At 38.4% G+C, this 15,358-nt stretch overlaps 1 protein-coding gene across 1 annotated transcript; it reads left to right on the top strand.

Annotated features, from left to right (window-relative positions):
- Window positions 1-11,389: 11,389 nt before the first annotated feature.
- On the top strand, window positions 11,390-14,714 carry LOC149017784 (zinc finger protein GAI-ASSOCIATED FACTOR 1-like). The gene is made up of 4 exons (XM_089152117.1): window positions 11,390-12,422; window positions 12,513-12,909; window positions 13,017-13,195; window positions 13,743-14,714. The coding sequence occupies exons 1-4, from the start codon at window positions 12,290-12,292 to the stop codon at window positions 14,579-14,581; spliced, it is 1,548 nt and encodes a 515-aa protein (XP_089008243.1). The 5' UTR covers window positions 11,390-12,289; the 3' UTR covers window positions 14,582-14,714.
- Window positions 14,715-15,358: the final 644 nt, after the last annotated feature.

The raw sequence follows: 15,358 nt of genomic DNA on the forward strand, positions 1-15,358 counted from the left end.
GAGACATTTTCTTTTTGGGAGGTCAGCTGATAGGTATTTTCCTATAGGGAGTTGAGTTGAATAGGTACCTTCACAAAGAGAGGTGACTTTACCCTTTCACCCACAGACTTTGGGGTTCTAAATAAACCTATTTTCAAGTTCATTTTTTAAACTGAATTTTCTCCTCTTTCTTTTTCTCTCCCCCTATTGTTATTCTATTAAGCAATGAACATAATCTGATTACACCTTAAGTAACCTTTTTGGGGTGCAACCTTAAATGTTTGGGTTGACTGATCTTGGGGTGAAGACACAATTAGAACCTGTATTAGACAATTTGGGTGTCTAAATACCTTAAAGAAAGTACCTCTGGTACGTTTAAGCTCTGAAGAAGTATTGTGATTACAACAATCGTTTAAGTGTTTCTACAGATTCCTCAACAAGTTTCAGCATGGATTAATTCATATTCGAAGTTTCTATCTACTGACTTGTTGCATATGCGGTTGCATTCCTGGCACGGCTAATGTTGGACAGAAAGGAAACTCATCGATCTTTGGAGACTGTAAGCCTCTGTTTTCATATTTTTGTTTTCCTGTATCTGGCAGAATACAAGTTAGTCTACCAATTATCAGTTCATATGGGTTACGAAATATATTCTGGTATTGGTCTAGTGCTTCCATGTCCTTTGCTTGGGTCATACATATAAAATGAACTCAGCTCTCTGTGACACTTAATTAGTGTTTGTAAAGACTTGAGAAACTTGATTCCCTATGATGAAGACTAATATCTGGGAAATAATTGGAGCAAAATATATCTAAGGAAAGAAGATATTTGAATCATGAGATTCACCATATTTTCCGCCTTCTGTTCTCATGTCTTCCATTATGTCTTCATACTCCTGATCATCTTTCAGTTCATCGGGATTAACAACCTCTGTTAAGCTTATAACCTTGGTCGGTAGTGCACCACCTAGAAAAGCAAGTATCTGCCATAGTTCACAATCTTTAAGTAAATATGGAAAGTTGGTTTCTTAGATGATGAAGTGGCTCCCCAAGTAGGGAGAATCTCCACACATTCATTCAGCGCCTTCAGTGATGTGAGACACACAACAAATGGAAGAGGAGAGTTTACTTGATGTTTCCCTGGTTAGAATAGTCAGTGACAATTAATTAGGTAAAATGTTTCATTTATTTTCTGGAAAGGTGGTGGTTTCTTTTAGGCATTTGAGAAATCATAGTAACTATAGAAAAATTCGAAAGGTTTTAAGTAGATAACTGATTACAGAGAATTTCAGAGTGAGGAGGGAATCACAAATGAAATCAACATCTGGTAGTGGGTTGTACCAGGCTTACAGTTTAGCAAGCAAATAAGAGAGAAACAAATGAAAACATAAGGGTTTCCTTGGATCCAGTTATGTGAAAGATCCTTATCACTGCTTATCTGACCTTCAGTGAGTTCTATGTTTCGTCAAACATGGTTTCACTCTTCAATTGCGATCTTCTTACAGATGGATTTACTACTGGATGGAACTCACTTGGATCAGTTTAAACCTAAAATTTCCATATTAATGCAATTCATCAATGGTATTAATTTCACATTTCGTAGTCTCACTATGCTGTACTAAAACTTTAGGTTCCAACATATAGATCTCTTGTTAATGTATCCTTTAAATGAACACAGCCACATTATTTTAGGTTCCCCAAACTCTTAACATGCCAGAGTTTCTTGCTGTATCCGTATTAGTGATTGAACTGGTTAAAACTCAGTTTTTAATACATCAAATTATAAGATGTGTCTTAGGCAAGCTAACATAGGTTCATAATCAGCACAAATTCCTGCAAGGTGGTGGTGAAATGGGATTGTTGTTCAGGTCGCTTTAGGATGGACACTCCAATAGTATAATGGATCAGCATCACTAGATAACTAGGTGTTCTTCTCTGTAAGTAGAAAGAATATTTTTTGATTAAACCTAGTGTGTAAAAGCAAAGAGGAGAGAAAGGCAAAATGGGAAAAAGGGGAAAACCCAATTCAGTACTCTTACATTCACTGCATCCAGGGAAACCTGAAATGCCAAAACCAGGTGGTTTCTTTTCACCATTTAGGTAGAATGATGTCGATGGGTAGGAAGGCTTACTAAAACTTCACATAATCAGGTAGGGAGGTCCTGAAATTGCGAATGTGAAGGCTTCCGGTGCTGTCATTTAACAGCAATAGCAGTAACAATATCCCAGTAGGTAGCAACAGGAGAAGATGAACATATCATTGTTGCAGGCTAACTCTTCAGTGAGAAGACGAGGCAAATAATCTCCAATAAGGAGACAATGGCAACAACTTTCACAAAGAAGGTTAACAAATAATCTTCCCAAAGAAGATGCAAGCAATATAATCTCCATGAACAGGATAGCTAATAGTATCCAATACCTCCAATCTCCCCATCATGTGTAGTGCTGCATGGGGACAATTCTCAATATTGCAGCAACAACCAATACCAGCTGAAATGAACTGTATCATATCGAAGGATAAAGAACAACAAGAAAACCATCAGTGACAGCAAAATCAGGACAGAATATGGAATTATGGAGAGGGGAAGGAGCCCTAGAAAATTTCTCTTCATCCAATGGTTGGATGAGATATGGAATTGCCGGGGGATAGCAACTGGTGTAAATAAATAAAAGATCTTCAAAGCAATCTGGTTGAAGCATGGAAAGTTAGAAGAAGATAATTACCACCAGATTGACCAGCAACAGCGTATTGAAACTTATTCATCAATTTTAAGAAATATTTGTGCTCTGTTGCATGTCTAATTGTCCGACCACCAACTTTGTAATGTTTTCTCTTTATACCATTATGCTGCTAATTCTAAGCTTTGCTTGGGGACATCAGTTTGCAATTTGTGAATGTGACTTGTAAAATGTAAGAAAAGTATGTTTTATATATATTGCTGCATGAATTATCCATGCTAAGAGAATTTTGGCTTGCTGATTTTTGATGTCCTGATGATTTTGTTTGACTGTGTAGCCTCATTCAGTTAGTTTCAAAAATTGGGTCTGAAGGTATACTAGTCAACTGTGGATGCTAATTGTTAAGTAGTTCCTACGAATTTCCTTTCCTTACTGAAACATTCATTCTTGATATTCATAATGTTTATTTTTCTGGGTTTTTATGAGCATGCAACTGAAGTTCTGTACTGTCTCTCTCTCAAACACACACACAACAGACACTTTTTTAAAGCTTTAGTATAACTGTTACCTGCATTTTGTATTAATCACATGATCCTACTGTGCCCTATTCACAATTTCTATGTCTGTACAAAGGTGCGTTAAAAGGACAATATAAAAAGCAGAGTGAGTTTCTTTCTTGCAGGAATGGTGGACATATGTGTACATGGGACCATCTGATTCCCAACATTACTGGCACCTCGGTATGTATGGTACACAACACTGTGCTATGAAGCGATGATAATTGAAAGAAGGTGGCAAAGAATCTCTCTGATAGGAGTGCCAGTTGCAATGTGAAGGCTACAGTTGACATGGTGGATGCATTTGGTTGGCATCTTTACCCAGAATGTCTCTGCCCAGTAAATTGAAAGAAAAAAAAACGCTCCAGTAAGTATGAAAAGCTAAGGAACTACTTCGTCTCCTGTAATTCTGTTGCAGATATGATTCAGATGTGGCCTCTTTTATCCTGGTGAAGTATTCTCTTCTATGCATCAGCCAGTTGCTCCAGTTAGGCCAGAGTAAGTTCTTAGTGAATTGCAGGTATTTGTTAGCAGCTCCCATTAGGTGGCAGCAGAAGCCAATCTTTATACGTTCTACTTGAATAGTGCTTCTTTGTTTTTTAACAATTAATGGAAGTACGAAAACAATGGATTTTTTTTTTTTTTTGGTGATGCAGGGTGAGACATTACTTGCCGTCCTCAAGGTAGATGATGTGCACATGTGTATCCAGAATACAGTTTTACAAGTACGGCATGAGCTTTTTCTTTTCTTTTCTGTTCTTCTTTATATATTTGTGTAATGTTTGTAGATGTTTGTCAAAAGTTGGTTGAATACAAAGCAGAACGTGAAAGTTGAATGTAACAGTAGCTGCTTTCTACGAAACTCATGCTATGACTAGGTCTTGTCAAGACAAAAGAATTTGATTTTGTGTATATATATATATAATGCCAGCAACCACATGGTGGAAATAAATCATTTTTTGGGGCCCGAAACCAAAAGGACTTTCCTGACTAAGAGATCTACTATTTGATTAATCTCCTAGGAATAAAGACAGGGATACAATGACGAAAGTTATCCATTAAATAAAGGATATCTTGGTGTCTATATAGAATTTAAAGAAAATAGTGTTTGATTCAATACTTGCTCTGCATTTAAGTTGCTCTGCATTTAAGTCAATTACCCCCGAAATTTCATGTTTAAGAGGTCATTGGTTCAACTCTCGCTTAGCCATATGAACATCCCATCCCCGGTTTAATAAAGCCCCTTTGAACTAAAAAAAAAAAAAAAAAAAAAGTTTACCAATAAAAGAAAAAAAGAAAGAAGAAAAGTGTTGATATAGTAAAGCTTTAAGAGCCTCAAAAGTAGCTTGATAACACATGATACAAAATAAGTGTTTGCATTAAGCTGCGTTTGTTTGCTGGAATAAAGGTGGGGTAAGAAAATTCTTGAAAAAAGTATAGATTTCTTACTTTTCCTTTAAATCCCAAAATGATAGATTGTTTGGTTGCTTGGGATGAGAAAGTGGGAGACAAGTTTCCCACTCCATGCCATTTTAAAACCCTACATATTTGTTGGGACTTTGTGGGAAAATTTGAGAAAAGTAAAAAATGGGACCCACACCTATTACTTTTCCAGAAAACCCTTTTCTTTCCTTTCCTTTCTCCTCACCCCACTACACATGGGACCCACATGTTTTTTTTTCCCACCCCTTTTTTCCTACCCCACCTTTGCAAACAAACGCAGCCTTAGGGGCACCATGGGTATTAAAATATATTTATGGGCTTAATTGATTTTTGAGTAAATTACACAGCACCAATTTACCTATATTTTAATTATCTCACAGTTAACCCTTAGGAGGGTCACCCATCTTTTACGTACACCTGACCATACCACCCCAATCCTCCTTTGCTAGCGGTGGCCGCCATAAACTATCCCTACCAAATAATTTGATGTAATGGTTTTTATCAAATTATTGGTTTCTAGGGTTTTGCTTTCGTATGGTAATTGAGTTCGTGGATATGTTGGGACCGCTTGATTGATTTGCGCGGCCTTGTGAGTGTTTTCTTTTTGATCCCTCTCTCACACTCTCTCTCTCTCTCTTTCTTTCTCTTAATGTAACGTTTGATTTTGTTGATTTAGGAGCTTCCCTTTGTTTTGTGAGAAAAATTTCCTTCTTCTCGGCTCCTACTTTTTGTTTACTGTTAGTTACTATTATTACCGGTGATTTACCTAGTTTGGTTGGGTTGGGAGTTTTACCCGCCAAGTAAAAGTCTCTGCTTTTGTCACACTTTTTCACCACAGATTAGGGGGACTCACTGGGGTCATATTTTTTGTTCATCTTGTTATAATGTAGAGGTGGGTCTACTTTCTCCTAATATGTAGTGAATTCATGTGAAAGGAGTATAAATATTTACGTTGACACGTAGAGGATCCCAAATCAGAAATTAGTATGGATGTATGACATGTCTTAAAAACGAACTCAGACTTGAGAGGTGAAATCTCAAGTACCACTTTGTGAGAAAAGCTAGGAATATACTGGGCAAGGGAGAATATATTCCCTATAATAAGTTTTAGTATAATTTGATTATCTTGATGTTTTAAGAAATGATACGTGGTGCCATCAATAGATAACTTGAAAGGATAACTAGCGTTCGTTATCGCAATGACATTGGATTCAAGGTTGACCCTAGTTTTTTATTCATGGCTGGAAGTTTGTTAAATGGTTTTGTGTTTGGGTTCAAATGTGCAAAGGTTCAGATAAAGTTTGGTTTGAAATTAGATGCCTTAGTCACATGCTGAAGGAAACCTTTCTCCATTACCTGATTGTTCATGCACTGTATTGAAATGAAAGACTTTCCTGGTGCAGGAATGATAGCTCAGAGCCTCAGAGTACTGCTTTGAGTTCAAAAGGTGATGCCATTATGTTCATGTAAGTTTACATTTTTTTTTTTTTTGTGGGTCTTTCAATGGCTTCCTTTTCCTTTATATATTTAAGTTAGATCACCCAGTTGCAAGTCTGTTCAAGAGAAAAGGAAGAAAAAAAATGAAAAAGAAACTGTCCCACGCCAGCCACAGTGTCTGGCTGTGGACATGGACATGTCAACACCTAATTAGACCTTTTAGGTGGCTTAAGAGTTAAGCACTTCGAGCTTCTTTTACATTTCATGAGTAACACAACACCTATGCAACAAGAACCCCCTCCCTCCTCTCTCTCTCTCTCTCTCTCTCTCTCTCTCTCTCTCTGAGCTTCTGGGTATCTGGGTAGAGGAAAAGGGTTAGAAGAAAAGTGAAAGATGAAGCTCCAGGGTCTAATGAAACTTACAAACTCATGTCTAGTCTAAAGTAGAGCAGGATCCATTATTCAAGAATAATTTCCAACTTGTAAGTTGAAAGATGTTGCTTGCATAGACAAAAGTCAAATTGATCAGTGGTTGGTGCTGGCATTTCATTTTCATCCCATAGTAATTCAATTCATCCTTTTTGATTGAGAATGGTTGTTTGAGGACAAGCCCTTGTCCCTATCAACCCATGGAAGGATGAGTCACTGTCTTGTTGATGATAATGCTAAGGAGATACAAACTGATCAAAAAAAGACTACTCTCCCTCTCTCTCTGAGTCAGCTTCTCTGTTCTTTTAAAAAAGTTGGAGAAGAACACACTCAACTGAATGAGTGGTCATTGACCCAATATGTTGATAAGGTAACACTTCCAGGACCCACAGCTTGTATCATAATAACATGGGAGAAAAAGGAAAAAGGTGAAAAGAAAGTTTTTTTAAGTACATGATGAGAAGATTTGATGGACTTCCTGATAATAAAGAGATATATATATAGAAAAATAAGGGCCAAGCAAAGGAACACTGGAGAATTAGATATGTGGGTGTGGATATATATGTATACAGAAATGGAGATTCAAAGGTGGATAGCTACCTTGTAAAAATACATCACAATCTAGAATCTCTTTGAATACAACTTGGTGGCTCTGTTACAGTGCAAGAAGGAAGAGGAAAAATAATCAAGGTGCTGATGATGATCAAACACTCAAAACTAGTCACTCACTTTCTTTTCTTGGCATTGCAGTAATTGTTTTATTGGTTTGGATTCTCCCAATGTCATCCACAAGATAACTCTTCACATCAGGACTAATAGAATGGTGTCCCTGTTCTTCTGTACAGTCTCATAAAATTTAAAATATTTTGAGATTTCCTGCACAGATTTGCAAGTACAGAATCATGATCTCTTCCTCCTTCCTTGCCTTTACTGTTGGGATCTAACGTGTCCTAGCTTTGGTTCATGGCTATGGTCCCTGCTACCCCACATTTGAAAAATCCTTGATGTCTACATTCTTTTTTAGGTTAGAAACTTAGAACATATCTAGATCTATATATTAGTAAAATAGGAAAAAGACTCTGTTCTTGGAATAAAGAATTTTTTTGAGGAAAAAGAGGTGATGAGAAGGTGTGTTGGGTTCTGGGTTTTGCTTAGACATTCACGTTATCTTATATAAATATTTGAGAGTAGCATATAATTAGGGCTCCTCGAGCACCCCATATATGCCCCCTTATCATCAAATCTTCTTGGTCAAAATTTTCATTACATCATCTAGGTTCCTAAAACACTTCTCTATTATGTAAAGCTGATGAAAATCTTCTCCAATCATGCGATATTTTAATCTGATTTTTTCTTTGGAGGGAGTGTTCGTGGGAGAAGAGTAATAGTTTTTTTTATTTTTTGGTAAAAGGAGAAGAGTAATAGTTGAGTGATGAAAGACAACTAGTAGTACTAGTTAAAAATGATCTTGACATATATGTTGATATGCTGATTATAATAAATAATTGATATTGAATGTCAATAACTTTTCTGATCCTTGATGTTAGTGTCTAACCATCCAACAACGAGCATATCAAAATTTTGGGGTCAAATTAAAATCAACCATCAACTAATATTTAACTCTCTACATGTATTTTGCGAAATCCTAAGGTTTTGGCTCATAATTTTAACATAAATTTTATTTAAATGTAAGATTTAGATTAAGAAAAAAACTTTGAAATTGCATATTCAAAAAGAAAAAGAAATAAACCAAGACCTGGCAAAACACTTGGGCCAAATTGGGTATACTCTGTTTTTTGGGACCCAATTTGGTCTAAGTGTTTTGGAAGATTTCTCTGATTTTGGTTTGTTCCTAATTAAGTTGGTTCTTATTCTCTACAAGTTGGCAAAAATGGAAATTGCGCTTTATTTTTTCACAATGCATTGAGATTTGAGATGAGATTACCACCGGGGTGATGGTTTAGTGGTCCCAAGTTCACTCCCAAGTGGTTTGGTAAACCTCGTGTCCTAGGTTCGAATCCCCTCTGCTCTTCTGTTTCTTGCATTGGACAATTGTGTGCTCTTTGGTTTGGGTATGAATGCTATCAGCTTCTATGGACTATATATACTAGGCATCCGGCCTCCGGTGGGGCTCTACTGACGGGACAAGTATTTGCTGTGGTAGTGCACAGGACTAATGTTTGCATAAATCGCACTCGATAAAAAGTCCGAATATTGCGTAGCGGGGGGCACTAGGTCACCGCTACGACATCCTCTCTTTTTGTTTACCAAAAAAAAATTGAAATTGGCCACATGAATAAAGGGGGAAGTGGCCAACATGTGAAGTTCCCAACATGTAAAGTTCTTTTTAAAACCATAAACTAATAAACTACATGGAAGCTCTCTTGTAGTTGCAAGGCTCACTTTGCTATGTGACTCAACTAGCAAAGCAGACCCTGTTCAAAGTATAATAATCTATTGATGAACCTAATTATTTTTTACAACATGTAATCAATAAACCCTAAAAGGCAAAATGTGGCCATACATGAACAGCCTTTTGCTTGCAAGTTCAATTTTATATTTGGAGGAGGTGTTTAAGAAGTGAGAAAGGGACAAGTAAGAACAAAAAGCAAAGAAAGAGACAGGAAGGGTTTGTTAATTAGGTAAATTGTGGGCAATGTTTGACATTTGGGGACTAAAATAAAGTAAAAAGGTATCTTAAGGACTTGGAAGACATGAGTTTATTTAATAAAATAATAGAGTTTGAAACTTTGAATAGTTTGCCATTTAATAAATAAGGATTAGGAAGTAATCATGGAAGGTAAAGATTAAATATATTTCAAGTTTATGATTATATTTTAGCCTCGTAATTTTGAAGTCTGCCTTCACATCTTCTAGGACGAATATTTTTAGGGGATTTTTTACGTTAACGGACATCAGTCATATTTTAACAAATCTCTTGTACAGGAAAAATGAACCCATGATCTCTTAGGATTCTTTTACTATTGTCAAAGTACCAACCGTCTTTGATGACAATTGTCCTTGAGGATCCCTAAACCTATGTGAGTGTCTCACGCATCTATTATTTACTATACATTATAGCCTTCTCTAATGACGCGAGCTAGATAAAGAACACTTGTAGTTAGCTTGAGTTTCAAAGGTTAGGCATGTGTTTTGTTACTTCAAGAAACCAACTTAGAATTTCTAAAAAAGTAATGATTTAGTTCATGATCTTATGTTATTTTGCTTTAGGGTGTGTTCATAGGTGTTATCATAACCTTAATTATGGATTATGGTAAGTACATGAAGTGATATGTTACCAAAAAAAGAAGTACATGAAGTGATAAAATTGGTTGGATCCATATTAAATTGAGAGTTCCACTAATGGAAAAATCAAATTCAATGATGCTTTGGTTCATCCCACATCTACACATGATGGATATCTTTTTCTAGGTTGTACAGAGTACGGGAGCTCAATGTTGAGCCGATGGTTAGATTGGAATAGACATTGATTGATCAAGCGGCTCACAAGTGAACTATTGGCGGGCTTGAACTCGGGCTCATGAGCAAGCTCAATTTGTTTTGTAAATAAGCTTTTGGTACATACAACTTCCTATGTTGAAGCAGTTAAACTAAGAAGATCTTAGATTCGAATCTCCATCTCTCGACACTTCTCCCCCCATTTCCTAGACCTATAACCCCCCAATCCAAACACATAAATGGTGTGAAAGTATCACAAAGTCCTTCATGGAATTAAAAATCACACCTAGCTGTGTTCATAGATGAGATAGCTGTGAGATCAAAAGACCATCTTTTGCTCAATTATTTGGAGACCCTTTTTCAAGGTGTGATAAAGTTGAAAATGGCCTTCAAGGTGTTACGAAATTTCCCTATTGAATGTCCCAAAACCAGTGAAAAGGGACGGCAGCCTTTAAGCATCTGTCCACATCCACGTAGGATATCTGTACCAATTAGCTTTTGAAATCAAAAGACAAGGTGGACCCTTACCTTTCTTAGCATTTAATTAAGGAATTGAGATATCCATTCAAATGTTCATACATGAACCAAACACACCAAAGAAAATTTAGATAGATATTCTTCTATATTCTTGTCTCCAAACACTTCAGCGAATCACCCCTGTTTCTTTCTTTCTTCTTCTTCTTTTTTGGTTTGGGACTTGGCGGTGGGTGGGTGAGAATCATCATCTAAATTTCAATCTATTGATATCTACATTCTACGGTTGCAAACAAATCTTTAATTTTAAGAAGATTGAAAATTCCTCGAGAATTATCATTTATATTTCAATCTATTGATATTCACATTCTACCTACGATTACAGACAAATCCCCTGTTTTAAGAAGATTGAAAATCCCCGGGTGAGAATCATCATCTATATTTCAATCTACTAATATCTATCCACGTTCTACGGTTGCAAACAAATCCCCAGTTTTAAGAAGATTAAAAATCTCTAGTGAGAATTTTTTTAATAAATATAAAATAAAAGAATAAAAAAATCTAAGGTAACATCAAATGTTCGCTCAGACTCTCAGCTGATAATGACAAATACTTTTTAGTAAAGAGGTCATGGGTTTGATTATCCTCTATATTTAAGAGTCCATTTCATCTCTCCCGAGCACCATGTGCTTCCCTAATATTTTTAACATATATATTATTAATGGGCAACGAGGGACCCACTGGAATTTGTAATTTATATCTTTAAATTATTTTATCATATTCAATGAATCCTATATAAAATGTGTGTTGAAAAAAATTGTAGAAGAGGTGACCCAGAGAGTCGAGACTCTATACATGCAAGACTCCACTTATATAGAAAAGCTCAAAAACGAAAATCCAAATGACCCAAGGCCTGGGGACTAAAAGTCGTCCAGCGTGTGAAACGTGGACGGCAGCGATTACTCCCCAGATTCCTCCCTGGTTCCAGTGAGCATGGAAAGAAATTTGGGAGGAAACGCGGTTACCTCTTGACCATGGTTAAGCTCTCCCAGTTGAAAACCTAACCATGGTTAATTTACGCCGCTTTAGTTTTCTTTCGAAATAGAGACTCGTAATTCGCAAGTCACTCTCTCCCCTCTCCCTTCGGCTATCGCTACGCACAAAAGTCGCCGCTGCCTCTTACGACCGTCGACCACCATCTCCGGCGACGATTTACGGACAGGACTGAAGAATTGTTTGCTCGATCTACTCCGTCGGAAGTGTCGGATTTTTCGCCTGGGTGTCTAGGATTTCAGATTCATCTGCGAATGTCTGTTAGAGTTGCAAAACCTGCTAGATTTTTGCGATTCAAAAATGTTGGAAACCTGACCCACTTGCGAGTTGCGACTTTTTTTCTCCTCCTCTCCCACTCTCCCTTTCGTACTACTCCAGTAGGTGTTCCATGTTCTGTGGTTTCAACTGGGTACTCCATTGATTTGATTCAACTCGTGGAGATTAAAGCTAAAGGCGGTGCTGCTGGTGCTGCTCTATAGTGGTGGTAGGGTAGGGTTTTTGGCTTTTTAGCGACTTTGAGAGCTCGGCTTTCCAGTGAGGTTCTGGGTGTTTTGCGAAGTTTGGATCGGTCGCTAAAGCTCTAATTTTGGGTTGATTCTTGATCGGGGGGACTATAGGAACTGGTAGGTAAGAGAGAATTGGGATTGGGACTGGTAGATGAGAGCTGAGCTCAAAACCTGGACAGGTAGGTCAAATCGTTGAATTCTCTTGGATTCCGACAGCCGGAGTTCCAGATTCAATCTTTGTTTGATTTCTCGAGAGCTGCAGAATTTTGAGAGGTATGCCTATCGAGTTGGAAAATACGTCCGCCATGACTGTTTCTACTGTTTCTGGGGAAGCTAGTGTTTCGTCTTCAGGTAACCAAGCGGCTCCGCCGCCGACGAAGAAGAAGCGGAACCTCCCTGGGATGCCTGGTAAGTTTGGTAGATGTTCATTCCAAGCTTGTTCAAGACGAATTGACGAGTTCCTTATCCAAATTACTGATTGGTTCTTCCTACTTGCAGATCCTGATGCTGAGGTAATTGCCCTATCGCCGAAAACTTTAATGGCGACGAATCGGTTCGTCTGTGAGATCTGCAACAAAGGATTTCAACGCGACCAGAATCTGCAACTCCACCGCCGTGGTCATAACCTTCCGTGGAAGCTCCGGCAGCGATCGACTAACGAGGTTCGTAAGCGAGTCTATGTCTGCCCCGAACCTTCATGCGTTCACCATGATCCATCAAGAGCTCTGGGCGATCTTACGGGGATTAAAAAGCATTATTGTCGGAAACACGGCGAGAAGAAATGGAAATGCGATAAGTGTCCGAAGAAATACGCCGTTCAATCCGATTGGAAGGCGCATTCAAAAACTTGTGGAACTAGAGAGTACAGATGCGATTGCGGAACCTTGTTCTCGAGGTCCATATCTTCTTCCAAATCGTAATTAGTTTTCAAAATTAGGGTTTTGCTTTCCTTTCTGTTGGGTTTTTCTGGTGCTGATGTTCGTGCTTCCTCTCTGTTTGTAGAAGGGATAGCTTCATCACTCACAGAGCTTTCTGTGACGCATTGGCGGAAGAGAGCGCGAGAGGTCCTCCAGCAGTTGCGAATTCGAAAACAGAAGAAGAGCCCAAGCGCCAGATTGTTGCTTCTTCGCCTCCACAATCATCTGTTGTCGTTTCTGAGATTTTGCCTATCCAAAATCCAGGTAAATGGAGGTCAAGAAAAGGAAATTTCAGAAGATTCATCGTTGTTTTATCTTGTCCCATTCGTGTTTATTTTTTTTTATCAAAATAAAATACAAAAACCCCTCTTTTTAAGTCTTGGATTCTTGCATTTTTTTTTTGTCTCTTTTGATCTTGTTTTATTAGACGAGTCTTAAGACAGAGATGGAAACCGGAATTACAATTTACCATCTCTCTTCCCAACACACGGGGGTTGTCTTGCTCTCTGTACCCTTTTCTTGTTTCTGGGGGAAGAGATGTCGTTAGTATGGGAGATTCAATCCCTGCAATCGATAAAACCGAAGCTTGAAAGCGAAAGGTTATTTTGGGGGGTTTTGGGGTGGTGATCTTGGGAGATTGAGAGAGAAAAGAGACATGATTGTCTTTACTTTCTATCAAAGAAAAAGTTGCAGAAAAGAATGGAGAGAAAGGTTTACTTTACTTTACTTTGCCTTCTTCCTTTTTCCTTCCCCCTCTGTTACCGTTTATTAGTTTTTGTTTTTATTTTTCGTCCCTTTTGGGTTTTTCTAGTGACAGATTTGCCAGGGAATTCAAGCGATATCATAAACCAAATCCCACCATCTACCTGCTTAAACGGGAGCAGTGGCAACAGCAGCAGCAGTTCTTGCACATCAAGCAGCAATGGTGCTGCAACTACTAGTGTTTTTGCTAGTCTATTTGCATCTTCGTCAGCAGATTTAATATGCGCCATGGCAAGATCAGATCGGTCTACAGCCCTAGCAACCGTTTCAGCCGCGGAACCTACTTCTCTCTGTTTGTCATCCAATGGTGGTGGTGGTGGTTCGACAATCTTCGGTGCGACGTTGGGGACAGAACGCCGGCAATACACAGTGCCCTCGTCGCCGGCGATGTCTGCTACAGCATTATTACAGAAGGCTGCACAGATGGGGGTGGCTAGTAACTCCTCATTCTTGCGTGGGTTGGGTTTGGGGTTGAGCTCTTCGTCATCGTCGTCTTCGTCTGGTCAACAAGAGGGGTTGCAGTGGAATCGGCGTTTGGAATCGGAAGCCGGAAGCTCCACGACGACAGCCACAGCCGGCGTTGGTGGGGGACTTGGACTTGGGCTTCCGTGTGATGGGGGTAATGGATTGACGGAGTTAATGATGGGCCCATCATCTCTTTTTGGGCCAACGAAGACGCTGGACCTTCTTGGGCTTGGCATTGGGCTTGGTAGTGGTGCACCCACTGGTGGCTTGTCGGCTCTGATGACGTCAATTGGTGGTGGCGAGTTGGACGTTGCCGCTGCCGCCGCCTCTTTTGGTGGAGGAAATTCTGCGGCGAAGACGTGGAGGCCTGAAATCACGGAAAGAAAGCCGAGCGGCGCAGCCCCTGCTCCAGCGCTGTTATAGACAAATGTGTAGCGTTGTAGTCCTGTATACGCGAGGAAGCCTCGAGAAGGGGCGTGTACGTTTTACGAATTGCTTTGTAAAGAGAGAAGGGAAGGCAAGAAATGAAATTCTGTGCAGTTTAATTTACAATGCTTTTTGGTTCAGAATGTGATTTTTCTCCATAATCGATCGTCTTTCTAACCATCAAAATAAAATATATACAATCAGCGGACAGGACATGGGCGAAACTATTACATTGATACAAATTTAAACAATCTATTAATTAATGAAACTTAACTATGATATGTGAATCTTGGGATTTCAATTCCAATGCTTTTTCCTCCTTTTCCCTCGTTGGGCCCTAGCAAAACTTTGTCCTTCGCGGGCTTCGAGATGATCTCAATGATATTTTTCTTTTGAAATACAGTAATTTCTTTTCTTGGGGATTTTTTCGGTTTTTTTAACTGTTTTTTTGCCCGCCTGCGAGTGGGGGATTTATAATTATTGAAAATGAAATTAGAAAATAGTTTTAAAAATTAAAATTGAAAAAGTAACTAGAAAAATAAATAAATATGAGGTTTTTTATCTGTTTGTTTTTGGGTTTTAATCCATCAGAGCAGACATATATTATATGCAGTGATTGTCATATTTCTTGGAAGTTCGATTTCATTGTTGCGGAGCACTGGGTTTATCTCGACTGTCCGTTTCTCAAAAAATGTGAAAATGGCATTTGGAAAATGGATTTTTGTTAATATAGTATTGCGCATTAATTGTGCAGCACCTAAGTAATTTTAATCT

This window comes from Hakea prostrata, chromosome 4 (assembly GCF_041222555.1).
Source record: "Hakea prostrata isolate BN-2017 chromosome 4, UWA_Hpros_2, whole genome shotgun sequence".
NCBI classification, from domain to species: Eukaryota; Viridiplantae; Streptophyta; class Magnoliopsida; order Proteales; family Proteaceae; genus Hakea; species Hakea prostrata.